Below are 27,296 nucleotides of genomic sequence, written 5' to 3' on the forward strand. Positions count from 1 at the left end.
CCCTTGGCCTGGTGTCTGCTCTGAGCTTCTTCTTGGCAATTAATTCTCTCGGCCTCAGAAAAAAAAAAAACAATGCCTAGATCACACCACCAAGTTTTGACTGTCCTTCTGGCAAGCCGTGGGGAGTTAACTTTTCAACATTCTCAATCGCCTTTAAAAGAGAACGAGATATAAAGAGGATATACACTGGGAATTCCATCACACACTTTTGCAGAGTCTCCTCCTCGTAGAACGCCTCCCTGGCGGACTTCGCCTCTCCTCTTGGCACCTCCAGAACTGGCTGAGAAGCAGGCTGGTGATGCCCAGCAAATGGATGCTGAAAGAACATCCACGACCGGCGGGAGGTAGGAGGGGCCTGTCTCAGGTCTGTCTCGTCTCCTTGGAGGGAGTCGCGAACCTGTGGGAGCCCGGTTCCCGGGCGCTGCACCCCGCCCCGGCGGGGGGTAGGAAGGGCCCTGGAGAAACGGACCCCTGAGGGGCCCGGCGTTCTCCCACCGACCCGGCGCAGCTTTTGAGAGCATCAGCGAGCGGAGTGGGGACAAAGGACAGAAGGGACCGGCGGAGCCCGGCCTTGCACAGCCTCTGGAGCGCGGGGACCGCTTGGTGGAGACAGAGGCGGGGCGGGGGCGCACCTCCCCGGGAGCGCTCGAGCTACTGTCCCCCACTGCGGCCGCCTAGCCGCCCTAGGGCCGGCGGGTGGTGGGGTGGGCCAGAAGGGACGGGTGGGAGGGTCGCGGGGGGGCGGGGGCGGGGCTCGTCACGTGGAGAGGCGCGCGGGGGTGGCCGGGGCGGGGGCGCGTGCTCGGCTCTTTAAAGGCGCGCGAGCCGAACCGCGAGAAGCGGCTCTGCGGCCGCAGGCGCAGGCCCGGGCTGACTTCCGAGACGCGCAGCTCCGGCCCCAAAATGCGCCGCTTACTGTGCCTGGTGCTGGCCGCGTCGCTCCCGCACGGTAAAGCCGCTGGTCTCCCAGCCCTCCACTCTTCGTCCGCGGGATCCCGGGCGCATCCCGGGTGGCTTGGGGAGCCCCGCGCCGGGCCCGGGTTTGGGGGTTCGCTCCCGCCGGGGGCGGCGGGGGTCGCTGTCGGCGGTGCCGGGGGAAGGCGAGCCCTGCTCGTATGGGCTGCGCTGCTTGGGCGGCCTGGGGTGCGGGCAGGGGGCGCGGGGCGCATCCCCTTTGGCCTTCCTTGAGCATCCCGCCCGGCTCTTCTCTCCTCTCCTGAAGTGTCCCTGCAAGGCGAGTTCCAGAGGAAGCTCTACAAGGACCTGGTCAAGAACTACAACCCTTTGGAGAGGCCCGTGGCCAACGACTCGCAGCCGCTCACCGTCTACTTTTCTCTGAGCCTTCTGCAGATCATGGACGTGGTGAGTCCCGGCCCGGCCCTGCCCGCCACCGCGTGCCTCGGTTTCCCCGGTCGCCTGGGAGGAGCCTGGCGCGCGCCCCGGCCACCTGTGCACGGGTACTTCAGACCCGCCTTGCCCTCGGTTTAGAAACTCAGGACGAAAGTATCTCCGTCCCGAGCCGGGAATCCTCAAGAACAGCTCTGAATGATCGCGTATTAGTACCCCTTATGGTATAAGTATTGGCATGCAGTCCGACATTTGGAGTCAATTTAGACATTTCTAGGCTTTTCTGCTGCCCGTGGTATGCATCTTCTCTGGGTAGAGGCCTGGCCCTGGGCTTTGCAGCTGGTTCATCTGTCCAGGCAAAGGGCCAACTCTGAGCATTTAGACCCCCTCCCCAATTCCAGTAATGGGCATTCTTTGCCTTCCTGGTGAGGGTAGTGCGGGTTGTCTTGCTCTGAGGATGAGCAAAGCTCCGCCGCCGGGATACACTTGTCTGCTCCTTCAGGCAGCTGCTTTCAGCCCCACGGGCTTGCGCACTTCAATTGGCAGATCTGTGTAATATCTGGGTAAGTTTGTTCTTTCGCTCTTCTAGACTGCTTTGGATATTCAGTTGTCACATATTAAATATGGATATTGGATATTCAGTTGGCACATCCTCATACGATATAAATAGTTTACAAAAGTGTTTAAGTCATTATAAATGGGTTTCAGTGTCTAGCCTGTACAAGGCATTCATTGGACTGTGCTCTGGAGAAGTGTACAGGTGTGACGCTGTTTCAGGGAGGGAAGAATGTGGTGGGAAGGGGGTGTGAGAATAGCTACAATAGGTAGAAAGTGCTAAGAGCCTCCAGAGGTGTAAAAAGACAGGTAAGATTTCATTGTCCTGAAAATAAAGAGTGCCCGTTCTCTTACACTGATGTATGTTGCATCACTTAACCTAGTTAAATTGCTGTGATGAATGGCTTGCTTTCCCACATGACACCTGTGTTAAATATGTACTTCCTTCTACAGATAGACCCTATGCTTCAAAATATTGAATGTGCGTGTGATGACGTGGGCAGGTTATCACAGAGGAGGACTGTAAAGGCAGACAAGTGCTGTCTCGTGGGTTACCAGGGCAAAAATTCCTGTTTACAGAGCTTGGGCTGCAGGAAAGGGGAAAGGATGGAGATATGGGGTTAGGGGAAGAGGGGCTGGGAAAGCTGCCCCGGTGTTAAGTGGAGCCATGGTGGAGAAATGGAGTTACAGGGGCTTTGGAGCAGCACAGGCCTGCGGCATTTGGGGAGGCAAGTGCTTTATGGAGCAGCTTCTCTGTTACTTCAGAGAGCTCAGGATTTGTGCTTGGGACCTTTGGTAGGTTCTGGCTCTGCTCGTTTCTGGCTGGTTGTTCTGAGGAAAGTTTCTTAAACATCCTGAGTCTGTATTTTCCAGTTAATACATTGTTCTCACTGTGGATCTAGCAGGGAATGCACTTGACTTCCCAGCCCAGCAATCCTGTGAGCTCATGGAGTGGCCTTGAGCAAATTACTTTACCTTTCTAAGCCCTGTTTCCTCATGTGTAAATGAGAATAGTAATACCCACTTCACAGGGTCTTGAGAGGATTAAATAAGAGAAGGTGCTTGCCACACACTGGTGATTCACTGAAGGTTTGCTTGATCTTCATTATGTAGCTACTCAACTCAAGGGTTGGGATGTCAGTGCCTAGAAAGGTGTGGTCTCTTGCCCAGGGTTGCTCATTGGTTAGAGGCAGGGCTGTGTGGAACGTCCACATTTGCCTTGCAAGCCCTTTGCATCTCCTGCCTCCTTTAGAATCTGTAACTTCTTTTGCAGAAAGAAGTCAGCTTAATTTATTTAAACTGCCTGAGTGTAACTGATTGAATGTAACTATCCTGAGATCCTGGGTGAAGAAGAAGTCTATTAGAAGTAATGAAATATGCAAACATTTGTATTCCAGCAGGACTTGGCTCCGTCTGGTTTTGAAGCAGAGCCAGGGCTTTCCAGCCAGACTCTTGGGATCCTGGACAGAGATACAGTGACTCATAAGTGATTCATGTGGCAGAGCCCTAACTGTTGTCAGGTTCTCTTTACAAATTTTGTTCCAGGGGTCCTTTGCCCATTCTGACTGGGCTGTTCTAGAGAACATTTTTTCTCCCAAATCTTGTTATTGTTGCCCTTTCTGCCAGCAGAGCTTTCCTGGCGGGAGTAATAGGGAGATAATGTGTGATTCTACATATCTTATTTTCATGGAAGATCATTTACCTGTTTATCAACTTATTCCACACATACTTATTGAAGGACTTGTGGACTTCGCTAGATTCTGGGAACTTATACATGGTTAAGGGATTATTTCTACTTCTAGAATTCACAGTCTATCTAGGGAGACTGACGTGTAAATCCAAGATTACATCACGTGTAATTGAACACAAATGTCTGTAAAGTGGTACAGACATACATAGTAGGAAATATTTACTTCCAGCCAGGGTGGCTAGGAATTAGATTTCTAAAGGTGAGTAGAAGTTTGCCAGTTGGAGAAAATAAGAAAGGCTTTCCAGGTGAGACGAACAGGGTGAGGAAAGATGAGAGTGGGGTGAGGACAGCACACCCTCAACAAGGTGTGTTCTGTGTAACACTGGCTCCCAGTTGATCTTTGCTGCGGGTTTTGCTGAAAAAGTTTTCAGAAACTTGAATGTGCTATGTGTATTGAGAATTTTTTAAAGGAGGGATATCATACTAACAAAACTACTAACTTTCTCTTAGGTACCCTTTTGTAAGAATGATGTTCTAGAAACACACCTTGCAAGGATAGGGTTATCTTTTGGTGGGAGGGCTGAGGTGAGTTCATACCATAGACAGAAGAGGTGTTGAACGTGAGGTGTGTCAAGTGGCTCTGCAGAGTTTACATTTTGCCCTGGACCCTCGCCTGGGTATCTCCCAGGACATGAGGTGGAGGTGGTGGTGTGCTAGAGGATTTGTGAAGCTGCAAGACCAGCTTGCCATTGCGTATTTTCCTAGAAATGGAAACAGTCCAAACCATTATATTTGTATTCAATCCAACAAGTATAAATTATAGACTAGAATGAAAAAAAATGTGCATAAATTTCTAAAGACAAAGCCTGTGTTTTTAGAGGGATAGTTTTACCAGGCCCCCTTGGTGAGGCACGAGGTGAAGCATGGGAAGGGGTGGTGGATTTTCAATCAAGAGGAGGGATGTTACTAGATCTGTGTTTAGATCGAGGATGCTGAGGGCAGTGTATGTGTGGGACAGATTAAAGACAAGAGAAAGTGTAGGCAAAGGATGAAGAGGTCGAAACTAGAATGGTCACTGTGGGAATGTGGAGATGTGGACAGATTCCAGAGGCATTTTGGGTATACTATCTATGATATATAACTGTGTATGTGAACTTCATGTAGGTATATAGATAAATGTATTGAGTGGAAGTACCTAAATGCATACTCTGACTTACGGTGATTATTAATTTACTTCATGGGCTTGTATCTGGGCTGGGAATGAGATAATACCTAAGAAATCATTTTGAAGTGATGCAAGTGTAAGGTTCTTAAACTACCAACAGTTTCCAGAATATTTCTCCTTTGTGCATGCCATTTAGTCATTCACCTGTACATGTATATCTGAAGGCCATTCCGAGTGTTGATTTGCATAAAATAAATGTGTACAGTTATGAAAGCGTGGCCAGAAGGCAAGGTATTTAAAATGAATAATAGGAATCAACACAAAATTATACGGAAATGTATAATATATAATGATGCATGGATGATTTTTGTTCTTTTGTACATTTGGGATTGCAGAGTCAACTTTTTAGAAGCTTTAGTCACAAGACAGCAGAACAAAGTGGTTGTGCATTTGGGGTTTGCTACTGCAGAGGGCAGGCATGGGTGTGGAGCCCAGTATCTGAGGGCTTGTGTGTTATCTGAAATCCCTTGGCCTCTGCTCTGGTTTGTCAGACTTATGATTTTATATTTACTGTTCACTATGTAAAATGCTACAACTCTAACTTAATATTACCAAATATTTGCTGTAAAAATTGCACACCTTGAAGACAGTCTGTGAAGAAAACCCAAGGTGCCGTTATGTAATTATCCTAATAATGTTTTTATAAATGGTATTTCTTACAGCTACAGATACGTGTTTTGTGCAAGAAATCAAACTAAACAAAAAAAGGACTGCAGGGGGGAAAATCACCCAAATCACCATCACTCAAGGCCTTCTGGTACAGTTCAGGCTGTCTTTTCTCTGTGTTTTGGGATGTTTAGAGAAATATTTAAAAATTGAAATAGCATAACACCATTATGGTGCCTTAATCAATATTAGCAGGCATTACTTTTAAAGTGACATAAATAGGCCAAGTAATAAACTGAGTTTTAAAACAAAATTGTGTTATTTCCCCACTATTACATAACTCTCACCATCACTGCATATTCAATCCCTGTTCCTATTTTTATTTTAGAAATCTCTCACAAAGTATTTATTGAAATGATACATGATGTTACTTCTAAGCCTGGATGCTTTTAACTTTTGTCCCAGATATTGTATGTGAAAAATCACAGAGATAATTTGAAGATCTTCACACTACCTCCCTCCAGTTTTATGTTTGCTTCTGACCAACACACAGGCTATAGCTACCAGCAAGCACAAATCACCTTAATCCAGTTAGTGACTGAGTAGAGGAGGACCTGGGCTTCCGTTCCTGTGAGGGCTGGTTAGTTTCTGAATTTTGCATATATGTTTTAGGGTGTGCAAATAGAGAATTTAGCAGGGTCTTCCTTCTATTCTGTGGACCCTGCACCCCTATTTGTCCTGCTAGCTGTTGAGTCTGCCAAGATCTGTTTAAACTTTTGGCATTGTAGGCGTTGCTTTAGAAATCACATGGCTCTGGAAAAATGGCCCCAGATCCTGTTATTTTCCTAAACTTCCCTTTTCTGGACCTTGGCCCTGCTGTTCATCATTGCCCTGCTAGTTATCTGGTGCCTTCATGCACATGATCATTGCATTTTTCTAATTATTCTCACCGGAGGGCTGGTGAGAACTACCTTGTTCATCATTGCTGGTAGCAGAACTGAAATTCTAAATTAAAACTTGTTTACCATGCACCTTTGTAATTGATCCAGATTTATTAAGGTAGAAATTGTATCCCTCTTAAACCTCTTTATGGCTCTGGAACATAAACGTACAAAATTCTTTTAGCTTTTCAGGCTGGGGATTATGGGCACTTTTAATAAAGGAAGCTTTCTTGTAAATGTTGCCTTTCAAGTCTACCCCTGAAGATATTCCCCAAAGGCTCAGTTCTCTCAGAGCTCCTGATTCATCCTTGACATGATGTTAAAGGAAGAGAAGTGGTCTTGTCATGAAGAGATACCAGTGAAAATCTCTGCTCTCTTATTGATTTATCAGGATTAGGTAGTGTTTTACTTCTTAGAGAAGACGAAAGTAATTTGGAACTTTCTGATCCCATGTTCTTTATTTCAGTGATTTCCTTATTCCCACTCTACATTAGCTATAAACTGTTTTAGCAAAAAGAGCCCTCAAAGTAAAAACCAAAACCATTGTAAAAAAGTTTGCATGTGCACATTTATTTGTATATAAACACACACACACACACACCTATTACTCTTATCTCTCCTTTTTGAATATGTTTTTGGATATCATAAGACATCACATAATATGCTTAAGTTTCCAAGAGAAAAAGCTAGAAGTTACAGCAAAAGCCATGGAGTCATAGCTCCCAGAGAGCCAAATAATTGGCTGAAACTAACATGAAATTAAGGAATTGTTTAAAATCCTGCAGGGGAGTAGGCTGTGGGAGAGGCCTGGACACAGGGCTGACTCCATGCTCTGAGTCAGGTAGTCAGGTAGTAGAAGGAGGAGCTGACCCATCCCCCCTGCAGGTGGCAGTGGGCAGAACGGGGTGGGGGGGGTGGGGGAACATTGTGGCGGCTGTGGTTAATGAGTGCCACCTGTGAGATGACTCCCAGGGTGGAAAATTTATTCTGGGATCACTGAGGGCAAATTGTCAGTAAAGATTGCTGTCTTGGGGTAAAAGAGGTTGTGTCTGAGCAAGAATAAATGTGTTTGCTTTATTTTGTGGAGAGAAGGCAAGTGGTCAGGTTGAGTTCCAGGTGTTTTGAAACGTTAGAATCGTAAAATGGTTTTCTACTCTACTGCAGCCGTCTTCAGAAGCTCACACATACAGTGTGTCATATGGAGGGGCTCAGATTAAGCAAATTAATCCGAGGCTGCTCACTGATTGATTAAACTCAAATTGATAACATTTACAGTTGAAATCACTGTTCTGGAAACATTCATTTATTCACTGTTTTTTTGTAAGATGTTTTATTGACATTTGCAGTAACCTTTAACATGCTGGCTAGCTCTTAGGCAGATTTCATTTTTGAAGTCATTTTCAACTTTGAATTGCAGTGTAATATGTATCCACCGTGTAGCACAATATCAAAACCAACTTGGTGAATTATCACAGTGAACCCACGCAGGTAACCACCACCCAAGATGGCTCTTCCCCCCTTTTTTCCCACTGGAAAACCATTAACATGAAATCAAGTGCAAGGGTTTAGTTTTGCCCTTCTCCAGAACTTTATACAAGTGGAATCACACAGCACACAATATGTATTCTTTTGTTTTCTTTTACTCGCTTTTATTTTTGTGAGAGTCACCCAAGTTCTTGCCTGTTGCTGCAGTTTATTCATTTTTATCAAGTGGATATAACATGATTTGTTATTCTGTTGATGGAGATTTAAGTTGTTTCTAGCTTTTGTCTTCTGAAGGACACTGCCATGAATATTCTAATTGCTCATGTCTTTTGATGCACATGTATTTGTATTTCTATCACGTATGTATATATATAGGAGGGGACTAGCCAGGCCATAGGATGCCATATCTTTAACTTTTCCAGATGAAGCCAAACCCTTTTCAAAATGATTATACCAATTAACATTCTCACCAGCAGCGTCTGAAAAATTCTTCTTGTTCTACATAATCACCCACACTTCGGAGTTTAGTCTTTTAAATTTACCATTCTGGTGGGTGGGGAGTGATACTTCCTTGTGATTTTAATTAGCAGTTTCCTGATTACCAATAAAGTTGAGGACATTTTCATTTGTTAATTTTCCACTTGGATATCATCTTCTCTGACAAAGAGTTACAAAGTGTTTATTCATATCTCTTGCCTATTTTTATCTTTGTGTGTGTTGTGTGTGTGTGTGTATGGTTTTGTTTTTTCCTTATTGGTATTTGTATGAGTTTTTCTGTATTATGGACATGAGCCCTTTGTAAAATATTTTTGCAAGTATTTTCTTTGACTCTTTGGCTGGTCTTTTCACTCTTCATGTTCTTTCCCTCTTTTGTAAACTTTTAATTGAAGTAGCATATGCTTACAGATAAATGGATCTTTTGATGAACAGAAATTCTTAATTGCCTAATTTTGTAATTCGTTTCTTCTATGTTTAGGGCTTATGTTATCTTTAGAAAGTCTTACCCTTCCTCAAGCTCATGAAGATACTTTCCTATATATTTGCTTTTACGGGCTTTTTGTTGTTGTTGTTTTACCTTCACGTGGAAATCTCGACTGATGATTACTTTGGTTTTCAAGGATAATTTAAGGGTTGTTAGTGTAATGACTGCACAATTGGTGAACTTTCTCTCATTTAGATATTGTATTATCCACTGTGTCTGCCCCCAAATGGACATTTCAGTTATTTAGCGTGTGCATAATACGGAGAAAATGTAGGGGCTATGACATTTTTAATATGACACAAATGAACCTATCTACAAAACAGAAAGAGACTCACAGACATAGAAAACAGACTTGTGGTTGCCAAGGAGGGGGTAGGGGAGGGATGGATTGGGAGTTTGGGGTTAGCAGATGCAAAGTAGTAAAAATGAATAAAGCAGGGATTACAAACTAGCCCACAGATTAAAAATCTGCCCACTGCCTGTTTTTGTAAATAAGGTCTTACTGGAACACACACACACACAAATAAATGTCAGCAGGGCACACACAGCATTTACAGAGCCAACAATAAAGGATTTCTGAAAAGTCCTGGGCCCTCTCCACATTTCCCATTGCTGACCATTTCCCAAAGACTTTCAGCTGCCTCTGTTTCTGATTATGACTCCTATTTTAATACTCTGTTTATAGTCCTCTTCCTGGATTGATCAACTTTACCCATTTTCTGTGAATTCCTGCTATGACAGATATGAACTTGGCTCATTCACAGCTCTCCCCACCTCCTCTCTTAACCTCTGTTCTCACTTCTTCCACTGCTCACTTTTGCATCTTCAGAAGGGCAAAACGGGTTAAGGGCATCAACAGGATGGTGACAGATGGAAATTAACCTTCTGGTGGTAAGCATGCTGCAGTGTGTACAGAAGTTGAAATGTAAGGTATAGGTCAAACTTATATGATGTCATAAACCAATATTGTGATATCAGTTATATGTGAAATCTAAAATATGACACAAACATATCTAGAAAGAGAAACAGACTCGCAGACATAGAGAACAGACTTGTGGTTGCTAAGGGGAAGAGGGGTTGGCAGAGGGATGGATTGGGAATTTGGGATTAGCAGATGCAAACTATAACATATAGAATGGATAAATAACAAGGTCCTACTGTATAGCACAGGGAGCTATATTCAATATCCTGTGATAAACCATAATGGAAAAGAATATGAAAAAGAATGTATATGTATAACTGAATCACTTTGTTGTATAGCAGAAACTAATACAACATTGTAAATCAACTATACTTCAATAAAATAAATTTTAAAAAGTTACCTCAATAAAAAATTAAGAGTAATCTTAACTATATCTACAAACTAACTTGGTGAAAAATAAAAAAAGACAGTCTTAAAGCTTCTTGTTATTTCTGTCACCCGGAATTCAGTTTTCCTTTTCTGTAATCACTCCCGTTCTGTCCCTACTTCTCTCGAAGTCCTTCCATCTCCATGTTGTTAACATGTACATTCCATACTTTAGCCATATTTAATTTCTTTGTAATTTAAAGTTGGCTTGATTCAACTTAAAAAGAAAAAAAAATTCAGCCCTCTGTGACAGTGTAAGCACCGTTCTCTGCAAAACCATTTTTCTAAGCCCCTGTTTCCTTCTGTGTGGGTTTAGTGCTGTGGCTTCCATGCCATTCAGTTGAGTGTTCCTGTTGTCAGCTGATCTGGGGTCAAGCTGAGATGCTCTCCCTTTTTATCTTCTTCACCAAACCTTATTGTACCTTCCTTTCCCGATGTCTTTGGTCACGCTGTCCGTCCTCTGTGTCCTCCTTTTGCTGTTCCCTCTGTCCTTTGTACATTTGCCCCTCTTTCTTTGAGGATACCGCTTGGAGGGTTGTCCTTTCCTTCTTTATTTTTGTAGTTCATTTGTTTTAAACCAAACAATGTTATTTCTTCTAGGGTAGGGTTACTTTTCTGCCTTTCTTTTAATTTTGCTTATTTGTCTTTCCGTTTATTTCTACTATTTGTTTGGCAAGACTTCCTAAAGTGCCTTCTGATTCTTAGTATTCTCTTCCTATTTTTAAATTGGGAACAGAAACATTGATAGAAGTGCTATATCAGATGGGGGCTGTTACATTTTTGAGGACCCTAAATGCTCAAGGACTGAATGCTTTGCTTCAAGGCACCTCTTTTTTTTAAATAGATCTTTATTGGAGTATAATTGCTTCACATTACTGTGTTAGTTTCTCTTCTTCATTAGCTTCTTTGTTCCCTAATTCAGGGCTGTCCAATGGAAATGTAATATCAGCTCCAGATGTGATTTTAGATTTTCTGGTGGTCACATTTAAAAAGGAAAATGGTGCAGGGAACATTAATTTTAATAAGTATCTTACTTAGCCTAGTATTCCTAAATTATTAAAGTTGCAATGGGTAGCAAACATAAAAAATGTTAATGAGATAGTTAATGCTTTTAGGGGAGGGCAGAGCTAAGCTATGGAAATCCTGTGTGTTAGGCTCACAGCACTGGCCACACATCCACGACTCGAGCCACGTTTTGGAGTGGCTACCATATTGTACTGTACAGCGCTCACTGATCAGATCAGTTTGTTTGAGTTTTCACTCCGTGGAGTGAGGAGAAACCTGGTTGCTCATTATTGTCAGAAGGGAGTTGACAAAGCTTTCTCTGAATTCACCTGTGACAGCTCCACTCCATACTCCCTGCCCTCCTCCAGACTCAGGGCACTTCTGAACTCTGTGGGTTTCTACGTGGCAGACCTGCTACCTCCATCCTGAAGCCCCTCCCCAGTGTTCAGCACCGGGCTTCCTTCATCTGCTTTTGCAGTTACCAAACCTCCGTCTGTGTGTGTGTTCTCTTCCTGTAGTGTATTGAAATACCTTGTCTTTTTATGGCCCCATTCCCATTCTCTTTGTTTTGGGAAGTTTATACCTGTCGACTGAAAAAAATGCACAAGCTAAAAGTTGAGAATTATATTTTATTTGGTGGACAGAACTGAGGACTTAGGCCCGGGAGGCAGCCTCTCAGGTAGCTCTGAGCGACGTCTTGTCTCTGAAGAGGGAAGGGAGGAGCCAGGGTATATGGGAGTTTTTGCAACAAAGACCAAGTGGTCAGAACATCAGAAGATTACTGTTAATTAAAGAAAACCAGACATCTCAAGTTAAGGAATTCAGTGCTTTTCTATGTATGGGAAGATGCGAGAGTCTGGGGTCACTGAAATCATTCTTTTGATATGCACCTCAGCTCTCTGGGGCCAGTATCCTGTGCTTTCTCATCCTGAGTCCCCTCAGGGTGCATGTTTGGGGGTGGCTGCAGTGACCGACTGCTTGATGGCGGGCATCCTGTTTCCATCCCACGTTCCCTCAGAGTTCACCACCCAGGGAGGCTGTAATATGATGGCTTGATGGCTGCAACATCCTCTGTTTCCTGATCTGGCAGGCAACATGTTTTCATTGACTTACTGTTTCCGTTCTTTATTTTAATTTGAGTGGTCTTGGGGGGAAAGGGGAAATAGATCAGTATAAGCTGACATCTTAAGCTAGAAACTCAGAGGATACTCATATCAGCAAATAAGCAAATGGGCAAAATATATGTTATTTTCTCTTTTTAATTAATTATTTGATTCACAAATCCATGTCAGTATTTCTGCAATATCATTTTGATATATTTTTTTAAATTTCTGAGATATACATTTTAAAGTAATAACTAGAATTATGACTTATAACATTATACCAAAACATATAAGATTTTTAGAGAATTCATGTGATGTCTGAAACATTTATATTAACATATTTTCATACAAATTACCCAAGGAAAGTTTAGTATTAGTTTTTTTATTTGTTTGGTTTTTTATACTGCAGGTTCTTATTAGTCATCAGTTTTATACACATTAGTGTATACATGTCAATTCCAATTGCCCAATTCAGCACACCACCATCCCCACCCCACCGCGGTTTTCCCCCCTTGGTGTCCATATGTTTGTTCTCTACATCTGTGTCTCAACTTCTGCCCTGCAAACCGGTTCATCTGTATCATTTTTCTAGGTTCCACACACATGCATTAATATACAATATTTGTTTTTTCTCTTTCTCACTTCACTTTGTATGACAGTCTCTAGATCCATCCACGTCTCAACAAATGACGCAATTTCGTTCCTTTTTATGGCTGAGTAATATTCCACTGTATATATGTACCACATCTTCTTTATCCATTCATCTGTTGATGGGCATTTAGGTTGCTTCCATGACCTGGCTATTGTAAATAGTGCTGCAGTGAAGATCCGGGTGCATGTGTGTTTTTGAATTATGATTTTCTCTGGGTATATGCCCAGTAGTGGGATTGCTGGATCATATGGTAATTCTATTTTTAGTTTTTTAAGGAACCTCCATACTGTTCTCCATAGTGGCTGTATCAATTTACATTCCCACCAACAGTGCAAGAGGGTTTCTTTTTCTCCACACCCTCTCCAGCATTTGTTGTTTGTAGATTTTCTGATGATGTCCATTCTACCTGGTGTGAGGTGATACCTCATTGTAGTTTTGATTTGCATTTCTCTAATAATTAGTGATGTTGAGCAGCTTTTCATGTGCTTCTTGGCCATCTGTATGTCTTCTTTGGAGAAATGTCTATTTAGGTCTTCTGCCCATTTTTGGATTGGGTTGTTTCTTTAATATTGAGCTGCATGAGCTCTTTATATATTTTGGACATTAATCCTTTGTCTGTTGATTCGTTTGCAAATATTTTCTCCCATTCTGAGGCTGTCTTTTCATCTTGTTTATGGTTTCCTTTGCTGAGTAAAAGCTTTGAAGTTTCATTAGGTCCCATTTGTTTATTTTTCTTTTTATTTCCATTACTCTAGGAGTTGGATCAAAAAAGATCTTGCTGTGATTTATATCAAAGAGTGTTCTTCCTATGTTTTCCTCTAAGAGTTTTATAGTGTCCAGTCTTACATTTAGGTCTCGAATCCATTTTGAGTTTATTTTTGTGTATGGTGTTAGGGAGTGTTCTAATTTCATTCTTCTACATGTAGCTGTCCAGTTTTCCCAGCACCACTTATTGAAGAGGCTGTCTTTTCTCCATTGTATATCTTTGCTTCCTTTGTCATAGATTAGTTGACCATAGATGTGTGGGTTTATCTCTGGGCTTTCTATCTTGTTCCATTGATCTATGTTTCTGTTTTTGTGCCAGTACCATATTGTCTTGATTACTGTAGCTTTGTAGTATAGTCTGAAGTCAGGGAGTCTGATTCCTCCAGCTCCGTTTTTTTCCCTCAAGACTGCTTTGGCTATTCCTGGTCTTTTGTGTCTCCATACAAATTTTTAGGTGATTTGTGGTAGTTCCGTAAAAAATACCATTGGTAATTTGATAGGGATTGTATTGAATCTGTAGATTGCTTTGGGTAGTATAGTCATTTTCACAATATTGATTCTTCCAATCCAAGAATATGGTATATCTCTCCATCTGTTTGTATCATCTTTAATTTCTTTCATCAGCGTCTTATAGTTTTCTGCGTACAGGTCTTTTGTCACCCTAGGTAGGTTTATTCCTAGGTATTTTATTCTTTTTGTTGCAATGGTAAATGGGAGTGTTCCCTTAATTTCCCTTTCATTTTTCATCATTAGTGTATAGGAATGTAAGAGATTTCAGTGCATTAATTTTGTATCCTGCAACTTTACCAAATTCATTGATTAGCTCTAGTAGTTTTCTGGTGGCATTTTTAGGATTCTCTATGTATAGTGTCATGTCATCTGCAAACAGTGACAGTTTTACTTCTTCTTTTCTGATTTGTATTCCTTTTATTTCTTTATCTTCTCTGATTGCCCTGGCTAGGACTTCCAAAACTATGTTGAATAATAGTGGTGAGAGTGGACTTCCTTATCTTGTTCCTCATATTAGAGGAAATGCTTTTAGTTTTTCACCATTGAGAATGATGTTTGCTGTGGGTTTGTCGTATATGGCCTTTATTATGTTGAGGTAGGTTCCCTCTATGCCCACTTTCTGGAGAGTTTTTATCATAAATGGGTGTTGAATTTTGTCAAAAGCTTTTTCTGCATCTATTGAGATGATCATATGGTTTTTATTCTTCAGTTTGTTAATATGGTGTATCACATTGATTGATTTGCGTATATTGAAGAATCCTTGCATCCCTGCGATAAATCCCACTTGGTCATGGTGTATGATCCTTTTAATGTGTTGTTGGATTCTGTTTGCTAGTATTTTGTTGAGGATTTTTGCATCTATATTCATCAGTGATATTGGTCCGTAATTTTCTTTTTTTGTAGTATCTTTGTCTGGTTTTGGTATCAGGGTGATGCTGGCCTCATAAAATGAGTTTGGGAGTGTTCCTTCCTCTGCAATTTTTTGGAGGAGTTTGAGAAGGGTGGGTGTTAGCTCTTCTCTAAATGTTCGATAGAATTCACCTGTGAAGCCATCTAGTCTTGGACTTTTGTTTGTTGGAAGATTTTTAAACCCAGTTTCAATTTCATTACTTGTGATTGTTCTGTTCATATTTCTGTTTCTTCCTGGTTCAGTCTTGGGAGGTTATACCTTTCTAAGAATTTGTCCATTTCTTCCAGGTTGTCCATTTTATTGGCATAGAGTTGCTTGTAGTAGTCTCTTAGGATGCTTTGTATTTCTGCAGTGTCTGTTGTAACTTCTCCTTTTTCATTTCTAATTTTATTGATTTGAGTCCTTTCCCTCTTTTTCTTGATGATAAACAATTTTGTTTATCTTCTCAAAGAACTGGCTTTTAGTTTTATTGATCCTTGCTATTGTGTTCTTTGTTTCTATTTCATTTATTTCTGCTCTGATCTTTATGATTTCTTTCCTTCTGCTAACTTTCGGTTTTGTTTGTTCTTTCTGTAGGTCCTTTAGGTGTAAGGTTAGATTGTTTACTTGAGTTTTTTCTTGTTTCTTGAGGTAGGCTTGTATAGCCATAAACTTGCTTCTTAGAAATGCCCTTGCTGCATCCCATAGATTTTGGATAGTCATGTTTTCATTGTCATTTGTATCTAGGTATTTTTTGATTTCCTCTTTGATTTCTTCAGTGATCTTTTGGTTATTTAGTAATGTATTGTTTAGCCTCTATGTGTTTGTGTGTTTTACATTTTTTTCCCTGTAATTCATTTCTAATCTCATAGCATTGTGGTCAGAAAAGATGCTTGATATGATTTCAATTTTCTTAAATTTTCTGAGGCTGGATTTGTGACCCAGGATGTGATCTATCCTGGAGAATATTCCATGCGCACTTGAGAAGAAAGAATCCTCTGCTGTTTTTGGATGGAATGTCCAATTAAATCTATCTGGTCTATTGTGTCATTTAAAGCGTCTGTTTCCTTATTTATTTTCATTTTGGATGATCTGTCCATTGGTGTAAGTGAGGTGTTAAAGTGCCCCAATATTATTGTGTTACTGTTTGTTTCCTCTTTTATAGGTGTTAGCAGTTGCCTTATGTATTGAGGTGGTCCTGTGTTGGGTGCATATGTATTTATAATAGTTATATCTTCTTCTTGGTTGATCCCTTGATCAATATGTAGTGTCCTTCTTGTGTCTTGTAACATTCTTTATTTTAAAGGCTATTTTATCTGATATGAGTATAGCTAGTCCATCTTTCTTTTGATTTCCACTTGCATGGAATTTCTTTTTCCATCCTCTGACTTTCAGTCTGTATGTGTTCCTAGGTCTGAAGTGGGTCTCTTGTAGACAGCATATATATGGGTCTTGTTTTTGTATCCATTCAGTAAGACTGTGTCTTTTGGTTGGATCATTTAATCCATTCACGTTTAAGCTGATTATCGATATGTATGTTTCTATTACCATTTTCTTAATTGTTTTGGGTTTATTTTTGTAGGTCCTTTTCTTCTCTTGTGTTTCGCACTTAGAGAAGTTCCTTTAGCATTTGTTGTAGAGCTGGTTTGGTGGTGCTGAATTCTCTTAGCTTTTGCTTGTCTGTAAAGCTTTTGATTTCTCCATCGAATCTGAATGAAATCCTTTCTGGGTAGAGTAATCTTGGTTGTAGGTTCTTCCCTTTCATCACTTTAAGTAGATCATGCCACTCCCTTCTGGCTTGTAGAGTTTCTGCTGAGAAAACTGTTGTTAACCTTATGGGAGTTCCCTTGTATGTTATTTGTCATTTTTCCCTTGCTGCTTTCAATATTTTTTCTTTGCCTTTAATTTTTGCCAGTTTGATTAGTATGTGTCTCGGCATGTTTCTCCTTTGGTTTATCCTGTATGGGACTCGCTGCACTTTCTGGACTTGGGTGGCTATTTCTTTTCCCGTGTTAGGGAAGTTTTGGACTATAATCTCTTCAAACATTTTCTCTGGTCCTCTCTCTCTCTATTCTCCTTCTGGCACCCCTGTAATGCGAATGTTCTTAAGTTTAATGTTGTCCCAGAGGTCTCTTAGGCTGTTCTCATTTCTTTTCATTCTTTTTTCTTTATTCTGTTCCGCAGCAGTGAATTCCACCATTCTGTGTTCGAGGTCACTTATCTGTTCTTCTGCCTCAGTTATTCTGCTATTGATTCCTTCTAGTGTATTTTTCATTTCAGTTATTGTATTGTTCCTCTCTGTTTGTTTGTTCTTTAATTCTTCTAGGTCTTTGTTAAACATTTCTTGCACCTTCTCGTTCTTCGCTTCCATTCTTTTTCCGAGGTCCTGGAATATATTCACTACGATTATTCTGAATTCTTTTTCTGGAAGGTTGCCTATCTCCACTTCATTTAGTTGTTTTTCTGGGGTTTTATCTTGTTCCTTCATCTGGTACATAGCCCTCTGCCTTTTCATCTTGTCTGCCTTTCTGTGGATGGGGTTTTTTTTCCACAGGCTGCAAGATTGTAGTTCTTCTTGCTTCTGCTGTTTGCCCTCTGGTGGATGAGGCTATCTAAGAGACTTGTGTAAGTTTCCTGATGGGACTGGTGGTGGGTAGAGCTGACTGTTGCTCTGGTGGGCAGAGCTCAGTAAAACTATAATCCACTTGACTGTTGATGGGTGGGGCTGGGTTCCCTCCCTGTTGGTTTTTTGGCCTGAGGCAACCCAACACTGGAGCCTACCTGGCCGCTTTTGTGGGGCTAATGACAGACTCTGGAACGGCTCATGCCAAGGAGTACTTCCCAGAACTTCTGCTGCCCCCACTTGTCCCCACGGTGAGCCACGACCCCCCTCCCGCCTCTGCAGGAGACCCTCCAACACTAGCAGGTAAGTCTGGTTCAGTCTCCCCTGGGGTCACTGTTCCTTCCCCTGGGTCCCGATGCACAGACTACTTTGTGTGTGCTCTCTAAGAGTGGAGTCTCTGTTTCCCCCAGTCCTGTCGAAGTCCTGCAATCAATTCCCAGTAGGCCTCAAAGTCTGATTCTCTAGGAATTCCTCCTCCCGTTGCTGGTCCCCCAGGTTGGGAAGCCTGATGTGTGGCTCTGAACCTTCACTCCAGTGGGTGGACTCCTGGGTATGAATGTTCTCCAGTGTGTGAGTCACCCACCCAGCAGTTATGGGATTTGATTTTACTGTGATTGCGCCCCTCCTACTGTCTCATTGTGCCTGCTCCTTTGTCTTTGGATGTGGAGTATCTTTTTTGGTGAGTTCCAGTGTCTTCCTATCGATGATTGTCCAGCAGCTAGTTGTGATTCTGGTGTTCTTGCAAGAGGGAGTGAGAGCCCGTCCTTCTACTCCGCCATCTTGGTTCCTCCCCCTCTCATTTTGATATTTAATGGGTTCCTTCAAACTGATAATTTGGAGAATACTTGGGCAAAATTGTGTCTGTTATTTTCTTAAATCAGTGCAGTTCCTTGGAAAGGTGTATGAGCATGTCCTTCAGATGGTTTTTAGTGAATTGAATATATGCCTACAAGGTATTATCTAAAAAAAAATACAATTAGAAGTTGTAGTGTCCTATTCCACGGCTACACCTTTGACTTAATCAAGAATGAGTATTTTACATACTTCTTACATTTATGATTTATTTAAATGTAAATGAATGTTTCCTTCAATGTAGCCCCTGTAGAAGGAGATGCAGTTATTCTAAGAAAGCTATTAAAATATCAAATAGTTTCGGACTCCTGTTAGGATTAAAGCCCGATTATTTGAAAATTTTTGGTAAAGATATTCTTCTTTTCAGAATGAGTTTATTTATTAGGACTGGCAGGTGTACCTCAAAGCAGGGTCTCATGATGGATGTTGATGGCTCACAAATGAGATGGAGATGGATTTTCTGTTTTTATTTTTGTTTTGGATGCATATAATCTGACACTGGAGAAAAATAAAAATTCCCCAAAGTGTCCTAAGCAACTTAAAACAGTTCTCTACTGACTATTTTCAAAGATTGCCTTAATGAGGTAATGAACTTTTTGGTATGTTAGTTTGAAAAATTTATAGCTTATATATTAGTGAATGAAACATTTTGTGGGTCTTAAAAATCAATTGGTCCAAAACTTTAAAACTTGAGAAAACATTAAAAAACTATTTTACAAGGTTTTTTTTAATCCAAAAACATTACTCTTAGATTTTTTTCATTAAATGTTGTAGCTATTCAGCAAATTATGACTGAATCATTTAGGACAATATTTTATATTTGCCTAAAATATCTGGAGATGGAGGATCAACAGAATTCCTTGATGGAAACTAAAGAATAACAGGCATGTTGATAAAAAAACAGACAAAGCCCAGAGAATCCCGATATTTGCAAACATTCAAGTGCTTCTGGCTAGTCTTCAGGGGCACATTCTATAGACAAAATTGCATGCAGCATAGATATTTAGAAATAGGAGAATATCTCCGAATCAGGTTTATCCTCTGTATTAGTGGTCTTGTGTTTTTAAGTTCCAGAGTAAATGGAAACTGCACCAGAGGCTTTTCTCTGGAAGTCTTTAGACCCAGGAGCAGTCTGTACTGACATCTGGTCTCAGGAATGAGAGGCATTGAAGGCAGCTCTCTGTCCAGGAGTTGGACTAATACCCAGCTGCAGGAAGGTCCCCCTTACCTCCTTTCTTTCCCTTGGAGGGCATCAGGCCAGTTGGACCCCTCCTCCTGTTCCATGTATAGAACAATTAATGTGATGGCCACTGCCCAGGACGCTTCTTTGTCAGTAACAATTGGGCATGCATTAAAGCAACAGTGTGCAGATGGCACCTTCATTGTTGATGACAGGAAAAATTATAGGCAGTGGATTAAATTAAAAACTGAAAGGGAATGAATACTCATGACAGGAAATGTGTTTCCTTTCCAGTGGTGGTTTGCATCTGCAGGGAGCAGCTGGTCATTGATGTGTCATCACAAACCAGCTTTCCACCGGCTCCCTCCATTTTTTTCCAGATGTCCCCTTAAAAGCACACAGGGGCTTCCCTGGTGGCGCAGTGGTTGAGAGTCCGCCTGCCGATGCAGGGGACACGGGTTCGTGCCCCGGTCTGGGAGGATCCCACATGCCGCGGAGCGACTGGGCCCATGAGCCATGGCTGCTGGGCCTGTGCGTCCGGAGCCTGTGCTCCGCAACGGGAGAGGCCACAGCAGTGAGAGTACCACACACACACAAAAAAGCACACAGAATTAGACAGAAATACTTTTAAAGAGCTTGAAACTTAATCTCAAATAGAGGAAGGGAATAGTACGATGGGATACGTGATGTGGCTTTCTCTGGATTGGAAAGATTGCACCTATTTCAGAAAGGCTGCTCTTTTGGAGGAAAATGAGACTCTTTCTGAGTTTATCTTCATCGTTGTAGGAAATCTGGAAAGGGTGGTGGGTGTCGACCTGATCTCGGAGAGGCAGCATTGAGCAGTGGTGTGAAGTGAAATCTTAGTTCCCTGCCCAGGAATTGAACCTGGGTAGCCTGGATGAAAACCAGGAATCCTAGCCACCAGACCAGCAAGGGCTAGAGGTTAGAAGCTATTTTTTTCCCTGGCTCTTGCCCCCAGTGAAAAAATGCATTTCTCAGGGAGGCAAAAACTGTAAAAACAGCTACAAAGTTTATTAGTAGAGACACAGCACGATGGGAGAGCACACAGAGAAACAGTTTGTTTAGTGAAGATAGGAGCAAGGCAGAGAGAGAGAAAGGGTGTGGGAGTCCTCCTTAATGAGGAGGAGCTGAGGAGGAGCACAGTGAAGAGGTGGTTAAATCATTCATATAGGGCAGTTCTTCGGGTCCTTGTTTACCTTTGGCCAATTATCTGGTTTCTTTTTCCACACTTGACCTGCCCTAGGGCCCTCCCCAACATGCGTGCGAAACTTTTTTCCCAGATGGATTCCAGCCCAGAGGCCTGTGACACTGCTGCCTTAGCATCACATATTATGGGGTGGTGCCTCCTTCTGTTTGACCCCAAGGAGCCTTTCTGCCCATGTGTAGTGTCTCCTTTGCTCCAAGGAAGGGAAATAGATGACCTATTGATCCTTTACTCAAACATGTGTTCCTGCCATGACTGTTATTTTAAGATGTCTGCAGGAGATAAAGCCTGGCTAGCTACCCTGTTTCTGTTGTTACTTTCATTTCCCAGAGCAAACAGGAGGCTGGTTGTAAATATCTAACCTGGAGCCCACCTATCTGCTGTCTCAGGAAATGCAAACAGAAGGCTAATTTTAAGTATCTGGCCTGAAGCCCACTTTTTTCTGTCCCGAAGAAATGTAAATAGGAGGCCAGTTGTAAATGCCTAGCCTGGAGCCCATCCATCTCCTGCCTCAGACCTGGGCTGGGGGGTATTCAGGGCCTGTCTCCCCTGCTAATAGGTAGATTTTTAGGTGTATATCAGTGTCTGTATTTGAAAAGCGCCCTAAAATGGCATCATTTCTATGCGTGTAAATTTAAGTTTTCAGACACTTTCACACACCTAATTTTTGTCTCTTCTTTGATCATATGAATGAGGTGTTATATTATTAGGACCGTTCTTGTATAGGCAGAGAAGATTTGGGGACTTGAACCCAGGCATTCTTCATATTTTTTGTTTGGGGATATTTTTGTTTGTTTTTTAATTTTTAAATATGTTATACAATATTCAAGATAGCCAAATAGATGACCAGTGAGATTTTATTATTATTTTGAATAATTTTGGGGGGTATTTGATGTGTCTTATTTCCTTCCAGTTATTTTTGTTTCTGATGCTCAGATTATCAAGGTGACTCCTGTCCTTTTGGTAGGGTCATTATGATCCTTGATAGCTGCTCTACTTTCTAGAACAAAATAAAATGAGGTGTCCCAAGGCTTTCTTGTACCTCCCACTCCAGACCTGAATCTACTTTTATCAAGAAGCCTGTCAATGGGAAACTATTTGGAAACCACGGATTGACAGCAGGCATTGGAATAAATTCTGACCTGCGCCTAGTAAGTATCTCAGAAAGAGATAACTGAGCAAATGGGAAGTAAAAATATAAATAAATGATCTTTTTAAAGAAGCTTCTACAGTTCAAGGAAGACATGAAAACTTGGATGTAAAAGACCCACTGAGCACTTCAATTTCAGCGCACCAAGGATAAGAAAAAAAAATCTTAAATTCATTCAGAACAGAGGGAAATCATTTGCCAAAGAATAATTGCCAAACTGGGTTTTGAGAAGACAGTAGGCTATAATGTCAGAAATTGATAATTATCCCCAGATTTCTACAAAGCCAAGTAGAAAAATAAACAAAATTTTCAAATATGCAAGAATCCATCCACATTTTACCACCCACAGATTATCTGAAAGCATTGCTAGGTAATGTATTCCAGTTATGCAAAAACCAAAACAAACCCTAACCAAAGTAAGTGGGGTGTAAAAAAAACTAGTCAGAGGTCAGAAAAAAATTTCCATCAAGCTTAATCGTGTCAAACAACAACCATCCCTGAAATGTTAATAGCAATCTGTAACCCAAATATGTGTATTTCTCTCTCTCTCTCTCTGTATATATATAAATGAAAATATATGTTTTCAAAATTTTTAAATAACCACTATACGAGCAGAACGATGTTCTAACATTTTGAAATCTTGAGGGGAAACTGGAACAAAGAAACTTGAACATTCCAATAATATTTAGAAATGGTTTTAAGAAGTACAATGAAACACTGTGGGAAAACAGCAGCACATGATGACAGAACAAGCCCAGTCTCATCCATAACCACTCTATTGTGAAATGGGAAACCAGCAGCCCCAGGTTCACTTTTAAAAAGTTCCAGATGTGTACCACTTTCAAGAGAAGGACTTAAAAGTACTCAGAAAGGCAAAAATATGTAGACAGACAGACATACACAGAGGCAGTGAGTTTGGTAACACTGCAGTGAGCCCTGTCAAATGTACTGTTATTCACCTTATTCTGTTGATTGCACACCCACATTGGTGCAGTTTATGGGAGCTGTTAATAGTGGGGCCACCAGGTGCTGAGAAATTGTAGATGGTTTACAGACTGTTGAGAGCTCGCCAGACCCCCACATCAGGATCATGCGGTGGGTGGACTGCAGGAGCTCCATCCTTCCCCGACCCCAGACAGGAAGTCAGGTAGTGGCAGGAGAAGAGGGAGGAATATGGTCCAGGCACTTTCCCTGCCGGCAGGGAGCAGCCTGAGATGGCTCAAAGACTAGTTTAAAGGGTACTTTGTATAAAGAGATTTCCCAATCCCTGCCAATCAGAATTAATCTTTTTTACTCCTGTGATGTCAAAACACTTTACTTATTGACAGGTTGCTACTAGGAAGATTGAGAGAGAAACACAAGATTTGGAATCATAAGAAGACAGTTTCAAAGTGGATCCAACCCTCCGTAATCGTGTGAGCTCAGGAACCCTGCCACACCTCTTGGGTTCTGCCCCTTAAATTATACTGCTTCCTGTGATAACATCACAGTGCTGTTGTGGGTAGTGATACTTTTTTAAAAAATTGTATTTTTGTTAATATGATTCTTGCACATAGGTTAAACACTGAAATAGTTATACAAGACCTATTTATACCTCTCTCTCTGTTTACATTTTCCAGAAACGTCTGATTCCAGCTCTGGGTGTTTCTTTGAGATTTGCATCTGTGTCTCTAAATAAAATGCTTATAACAACTACTGCTTTTTGGTTTAGAGTTGTGGTCAATATCTAAGGACTTCCCAATACTGAAGGTGAGGATTTAGTTGTCCTTTCACCCCCCCACCACCAGATAAGTAATATACTTCCTTTTTTCATTCCTTATCCTCCCAATGAAGTTATATTATCATTTTTGGTTAAATTAATTTACAGTGTATATATTAAAATTGTTATGAAATCACTGTTCACATGAGCCAAGTAGTGGGCTATGATTGCATTTATCTTGTAGTATTACTTTTTATTTTTCTTCAGGGTTAATGCTATTGTCTTTTCCTAGTTGTTGAATTTTTCATATAACAATCATTGTTTCATCCCTAAACTTTCAAGTAGAAGTGTAAGTTGCTCTCCTTGGTTCAGACACATGTGGTTCTGTATCATCCACATTTTTAGTGACCTTATCTTTAGAAGCCTTTGTCTTAGTGCTTGTAACTAAATTGGCAAACGTTGAACTGGTATTTTCCTTCACTATCGGGTTCTGTCAACAAATCTCGGACACCAACTGGTGTCTTACAGTTCAGTCCAATTCTGACCCTGACTACTCTGTGTTGGCATCAAACCCCACGAAGTAAAGGGCATGATTCCCAACGAGGTGCTCTTGCTTCAGACACCAGCTGCAAGTGGGGTCTTCAGGCTGTCTGCACGTCTGTCTGGCTGACTGCAAATTTGGGACTTCCCTAAATCCCAGGTTTTGATAATTCACTAGACTGACTCACACAACTCAGGAAAATGCTGTGCTTACAATGATCATTTTATTATGAAGGATGCAAATGAGCAGCCAGGTGAAGAGTATGTAGGGCAAGGTTGAGGAGGTCTCGGAGAACAGGAGCTGGTTTGTGCCACCCTCCTGGTATATGGTGTCACCCTTCCAGCCAGGAAGCTCTCCCAAGAGCTAATATAAACAAACAGAGTCAAAAATACAAGCAAGGAATAAAAGGGCTTTGAAGAAATAGACAGTACAGGGAGCTGATGAAAACTTGCAAAACTTAAGAAAAATAACTTCAGAAATGTAAGAGAAGCAGTTGCATCAATGTGAAAAGAACAAGGTGTATCAGGACGCAGATACCAAAAAGGAACAGTCAGAGTGCAAAACAGAGTTCTTGGAAATTGGAACATTGGAAGGTAGAAGACAAAGAAACAACAAAATTCCAAGGAAAGAATTCTTTAGCTTATCCCCAACCAAACTAATCATCAAGTAGAAGGGACAAAAATAAAGCCACGTAAAACCTGGAAAACATATTCTTCTATGCTCCCTTTCTCAGACTGCTCCTGATGGACACCATCCACCAGAATGAGGACATACATCTTGAAAGGAAATCACATGGGTCCCTGAAAAGGATATACCTGGAGAAAAGCAACAGGAATTCTCTGCTTGAGTTGTGGTATAATAAAATATAAAAAAACTGTAAAATATTATATATATATTTTTCCTTTGTTCGAAGTTCCTGACATAACACAAAGCTTCAGAAATGCTTGGAATTTCCTGATAGGAATGTTTTCATTATGCTAGTAAGGTAACTTATGATGGGTTATCCTGAATAGCTTCAGGATGGATGCTTTCATCAAAAAACCCTAGAGGAGGTTAGAGGGCTGGAACTTTCAGCTCAACCTTCAGTGAGAGGAGGCAGTGCTGGAAATGGAGCCCAATAATGTGGGCAATAATCTAATCAACTGTGTTTACAAAAGAGAATTTCAATAAAAACTCTAGCTGGCAAAATTTGGGAAATAACTTCTGAAGTTATATTTTTTTTAAGTTTTGGAAGTTTTCATTTGCTCCCTGTTGTCGTTTCTTGTTTTTTATATTAGAGGCTTTCTCATAATGCTAGGTGATCCCTTGATTGGAGCTGTGTGTGTGTGTGCGTGCGTGTGCGTGTGTGTGTGTGTGTGTGTGTGTCCATGTCCATGAGGGTCTCAGAGAGAGTGGTAGTGTGGGCTTCACTATAGCATGATCTGGCTGGGAAGGTATCAGTATTATTTTGGAGACCTTAGTATGATTAGACCTTTTCTTTTAGGCTGATCAGTTTGCCCAGAGAAAATTTTTCTAGTTTGCCACCGGGGCAGCCTGAGCCTGGCAATTGGAGTTCTGAGAGCCAAGAGGAGACAGGGGCTGGAGGAGTTGGGTATTCTTAACCCCACCTCTGTTTGTAGTGTGTTACTTCCGTTGTAGCTCTGCCTGTGTCTGGTGTACAGAATCCTCTGGTCTGTCTTCTCCAGACAGTAAGATTCTAATATCCTGCCAGGCAGGGAGGAGCAGCTGCCACTCGTGCATATGAGTATATTGGGGCATTTGAATGATTCTTATAAAGACTTGATGTCAGCCCTCCTGTTTTAACCTCATCTGCACTTCTGCTTTCATGGTTACCTGCTCCCTCCAACTTGTGAGCTGTTCTGGGCTTCATCTCAGTCTCCTCCACATGGACTTAGATCTGCACTTGGAAGACTCCATCAGTCATCATTTCTTGTCCATTTACTTTTCAGATTCCAAGTTGTTTATGTTGTCTCCTTTCATGTTTGTTTTGGTAAGTTTGAAATTATTCCTTAGCACATTTCTTTGTCACGCATTTTTTTTGAATTTTGGGAAGAAGAGGATGTATGCTTATGCCCAAATCACATTTTTAATAGGAATCCTCTGAATGGTGATTCTTAACCAGGACTCTGTACCAGAACCCCATGAAAAGCTTTGTCAAATATGACTGCTTGAGGGATGGAAGTAAAAATGGTGGGGTAAGGACCCCTGGAAATTCTCCCCTTCACAAAATCAAGGAGAAAACTTTTGTCAAAATTTCCCAAACAAACTTTTCCAAAACTTTGGAAATTAACCAAACGTATGCAGAAATCCAGGGGAACATTAATTCAAGAAAATTAGCTGACCTTTGGTAAGAACAGTGAGCTTTGTAACTTGCCCTCTATTCCATCCAGGGTACCAGCCACCACAGGGAAAAGAACTCATTGCCAGAGAAGAGTTTTCTTTGATCTGTCTGGTGCATCATTAGAAAACCCCACTTGCAAGGCTGTCTTTAACAGACCTAATCCAGTCCATAAAGCTTTTTTTAGTCCATAAAGCTTTTCCTGGGAGCATCTGTTGAATTTTTTCCCCACTCTGTCTCCCATTTCCATATTTCTTCTGTGTGACCATAATTTTTCTGTTTTCTTTTTAACTTTTGACCCCCTTCACCCATTTCTTCCACCTCCCACCCTCCCTATCAGGTTTTTGTTTTGTTTTTTTAGATTCCACAGGTAAGAGAGAGCATACATAGTATTTGTCTTTCTGTATCTGACTTATTTCACTTAGCATAATGCCATTGAGGTTCATCCACATTGTCACAAACGGCAAGAGTTCATTCTTTTTTATGATTGATATATGTGTATATATAGTGAAATATACATATCACAATTTCTTTACTCATTCATCCATCAATGGATAGTTCAGTTGCTTCCATATCTTGGCTGTT

At 41.3% G+C, this 27,296-nt stretch overlaps 1 protein-coding gene across 1 annotated transcript in view; it reads left to right on the top strand.

Annotated features, from left to right (window-relative positions):
• Nucleotides 1-842: 842 nt before the first annotated feature.
• CHRNA7 (cholinergic receptor nicotinic alpha 7 subunit) overlaps nt 843-27,296 on the top strand; it is a 124,590-nt gene continuing 98,136 nt past the window's right edge. Inside the window, exons 1-2 of the mRNA XM_065901059.1 lie at nt 843-949; nt 1,223-1,362. Coding sequence (XP_065757131.1) covers nt 904-949; nt 1,223-1,362 — 186 coding nt within the window. The 5' untranslated portion in view covers nt 843-903. The remainder of the gene's footprint in view (nt 950-1,222; nt 1,363-27,296) is intronic.

Source organism: Phocoena phocoena, chromosome 2 (genome assembly GCF_963924675.1).
Source record: "Phocoena phocoena chromosome 2, mPhoPho1.1, whole genome shotgun sequence".
Taxonomy (NCBI): domain Eukaryota; kingdom Metazoa; phylum Chordata; class Mammalia; order Artiodactyla; family Phocoenidae; genus Phocoena; species Phocoena phocoena.